This window comes from Triplophysa dalaica, chromosome 11, assembly GCF_015846415.1.
Source record: "Triplophysa dalaica isolate WHDGS20190420 chromosome 11, ASM1584641v1, whole genome shotgun sequence".
Taxonomy (NCBI): Eukaryota; Metazoa; Chordata; class Actinopteri; order Cypriniformes; family Nemacheilidae; genus Triplophysa; species Triplophysa dalaica.
This window is the reverse complement of record NC_079552.1, coordinates 14,292,933-14,296,683: the sequence shown is the minus strand read 5'-3', so window position 1 is coordinate 14,296,683 and position 3,751 is coordinate 14,292,933. Positions and strand designations below refer to the sequence as shown.

The window sequence follows — 3,751 nt, the reverse complement described above, 5'->3', positions numbered from 1 at the left end:
TCTTTTGTGTCCTTTTTGGAGTTCAGATGCTAAAAACACAACTTGCTACACAAAATTACACCTTTGAACAAAAAGTATTTTTCCAAACATTTCTTTGCTTTATTATTAAAAAACATTGAATTAGGCCCTGAATGAAACTGGAGTTTATACAACAGAGCCAGCCAGAGTTAGATTGGAAATTATCCATCCATAGTCACTTCTTAACATTTCAAGTTCTTTGATTTCCATATTATTGTTAAATCTATTTGCAAACTTAATGAGATAATGGATAAATGTATTAAGCAGGGATTGCTTGTCACAGTGGTTGTGTATGGAATATTAATAAGGCCATTTAATCCGGTTAGTGACATGCGGTTACCATCTCTGAAACAATTTGATTAAAGTTTTAAGTTTTGTGTAAAAATCTTTTGCAAGCTAAATTTTATGCTAGAATCGTTGATCACAAAATTAAAGAGTGTGTTATGCATGAGAACGTAAGATTGGTATTCTGCACACACATATCAACCGCTTTGGCCCGGTTTCACAAACAAGGACTACCTAAACCTTTGTTCATTTAGGCTGTAAATCACTTTAATTAAAATGCCTTAGAAAAACATTACTGATGTGCATCTTGAGACCAAACAAAGGCACTGACATATTTATACATATGTAAGGGCAGTTATTTTCAGTTAAAACAGCTCAAAAATAATTTAAGTCTGGTCTGTGAGACTGGGACTTTATGTTCAAACAGTCTTCATTTTGCCGTGTATACTGTGAACGGTACAATTTGGCAATTTTATACACAAAGTGGTTCATTTTAATTTGTCAGAGATTATTTCATTTTCAAGAAGATTACAATAGCCAAGAGAGTTTACATTGGTTCTATTCTTCATTGCGTATACAAACAAAGAAGTGACTGTGAAGTTGATCATCTTGATTCCTGGTCACATATTCTTCTCATCTAAGCCACGATTTGTCGGTTACACTTTAAAATAATGCTATATTTGTTAACATTAGTAAATCCATTAGATTACATGAATTAACAAAATAGCCATTTGTTAAATATGTTTTTAATGTTAATGTTAATTTAAAAAATGTATTCGTAAATGCTGAAATTGACATGAACTTAGATGAACATATACTGTGGAAATATTGTTCATTGTTAGTTCATGATAGCTAATATATATTACTAAATGTTAACATATACAACCTTATTGTAAATCATATTTGAAACGCATTAGGAATATACATAGTTAGGAGTAAAGGTTCGAAGTCACCTGTAATCATTTATTTTAGTATTAATGATTTTATTCAGTTAAGAAATCAGCACATTGAACATATTTACCTCTGTATACAATGCTCTATTGTATATACAGCAAAAAAAGAAAGCAAATAACACTATCACCAAAGGCCTAACATGGGTCACAGCTTACGCATTTAAGATATTTACACATCTTTTACATGTCTATTTAAGTTAAAGAGTCTTGCTGTATAGGCTAGTTCACATTAAACTTCACAATCTTGGGTTGTGATTTCATCCACAGGTATGGATGATATGTGCCATACCATTTTAATCATCTTCCAAAATGTGTTCAGAAAATTTGGTCACTCTCAAAGGAAAAGTTTAAGGAAATGTACACTTCTAGTTAACTTTACAACGTTCAACACTTGACCTCCAGAGGAGTACCTGTATCGTTTGATCTTAAAATGTTAAATAAAACTATGTAAAAACTCTGATTGGCAACATTCAGCAGTAATTCACCTCAGGAAAAAAAAACAGGGTTCTTTGATACTCGCTCCTTTCACATCCTGTAAACTGATGCCAAGAGCAAAACCTGCATACTGTAGCTTAAGATCACTGGTATTATGTTCGTGTAAGTGCATTTAATGTGTGTTAAAAAGCCCCAAAACGGCATTCAGCAGCAATCATTCAACCCTGTCTGGAAATCAAAACACTCCCAATAAAACACTTTCAGTCAATTCAATAGCTATGGCCATATGAGCAAACAAGGTTCACACAGTATAGCAGTGACTGTGATGTGTGTTTGTTGTACAGTAGTTGCAATAAATCCAGTGCTTATGACAGAGTATAAAAAGAAATTCACAAAGATGGCTCCAGAAAGCGGAAATGTGTTAATACACTGCAGTGTGAGTTAATGCTCGTCTTTGTCTCTTTGACCTCTCTTCTCTTTCTCGTCCTGCAGCGCTGTGCCAAGTTTCTTGATCAGAAGAGACAGAACTTTATCCAGAGGGTCCATCACTCCTCTTTGCAGCCACTTGGGAATGGTGGTCCTCGCGTGATGAAATCCCAGTTTTTGCAGGATATAGTCCACTCCTACTGGATCAATCTTACGGCCCGTCCATGAGATCAGCCTTAAAAGGTTCAAAGAGTTCACGATACATCAATTCATTATTGGTATTAAACACTTAAGTATTAAGCTTTATAGATACAATTGTTTGTATGACTTCGCAAGCGTCTATACATTTGAGATTTGTGTCAGGTTTAGTTGAGTATTACCGTAGTGTGGGCTCCAGATGCCACGTGTTACACAGAAACTCTCTCCAGTCCACCGTGGTGTAGTTTACACCCTCTTCCTTCTCTTTCTTCTCTGATGAGGTCTCGTCCTGCTGTGCTGTCGGGCTCTTCTGACCGGGTCGAGATGCAAAGAGGCGCGGGGCGAACAGAGCTGTAACAGGAGAACATGAGCATTCATAACACATCTCAAGTGAAACACAATATTCAGCAGCAAATAGGGCCAGATTAGATTTTGTCTTTCAGAATTTGATTCGATTTTCTAGCGTGAAGCTTTGAATTTGCATATTTGGCAGACGCTTGATGGAAATAGACTTACAGTGCATTCAAGAGGGACTTTAGCAATGATGATATAATTTCAAACTTTTCCTAAATACGTGTAGAAATATTACTGTTGGAGTGCTTAAAAGTAAATAAGAACTTGTTTTCTTTGCAGTATTTGAGGTCTGAAAAAATACACAGCATCTTTTCTGATATTTTGAGCTGTTTCTCCAGCTTTCATTTTCTGCAAATAAATGCAAATAAAACAATCTTTTTATTTTACGTTCGGGAGAAATATTGTTAGTAGTATACAGAACGAAACAAAATGATCATTTTACCTAAACATCTTATTATATGCATTTATTTAAATATATCATTTTTTTATTCTACGTACAATGTATTTTATAATTTTCCCTAGTTCATATTACAATTACCTTAATGTTGCAAAACTGTAAAAGCGCTATAGAAATAAGATTATGTGGCGCAGCGCTTTTTGAGCATACACATGAAGAAAACTCTCATGAATTCTTTGGAATACAGACCTGGTTACAGTTGGTCTCGTTTGAAAAAAGAGAATTAGCTGATTATTGAAATATATATATTTTTGTAATTTTGTCATATTTACGGTACTAAAATACTATAAAAGGTTTATATTTAAAAATACGGATCAGCCCCAAAATTTCCTAAGTCAAAGTCAAAGTGTTGTATAAAGTTTGGTCATGATACATCACATTTTGATGCGTCTGTGAGTTTTTAAGCTGATTTACCACCAAAATCCACCAGGGGGCCCCATAGGCTTCCATTGGTTTAACATTAAATCCTTCTTTCACTATTTTTACTTAACAGACACAATGAAAAAATAAAAAGAATTCACATGCAAAGTATTGAAGATTAGATCAGAATTCCCACAAAAATATGGACGCATATGTGGGTGTCCCGTATACGGGGCAGTGACAATTGAAAGGACATAAACATTTT

At 34.4% G+C, this 3,751-nt stretch overlaps 1 protein-coding gene across 3 annotated transcripts in view; it reads right to left on the bottom strand.

Moving 5' to 3' along the window:
* Positions 1-292: 292 nt before the first annotated feature.
* kiaa1109 (KIAA1109 ortholog) overlaps positions 293-3,751 on the bottom strand; it is a 52,897-nt gene continuing 49,438 nt past the window's right edge. For 2 of the 3 annotated variants that reach the window (XM_056760090.1, XM_056760089.1), the window contains 2 exons: positions 2,498-2,666; positions 294-2,352 (listed from right to left, as the gene is read on the bottom strand). In XM_056760090.1, coding sequence (XP_056616068.1) covers positions 2,133-2,352; positions 2,498-2,666 — 389 coding nt within the window. In that variant the 3' untranslated portion in view covers positions 294-2,132. Of the gene's footprint in view, positions 2,353-2,497; positions 2,667-3,751 lie in introns of all 3 variants that reach the window. The other variant, XM_056760088.1, reaches the window with a different exon arrangement.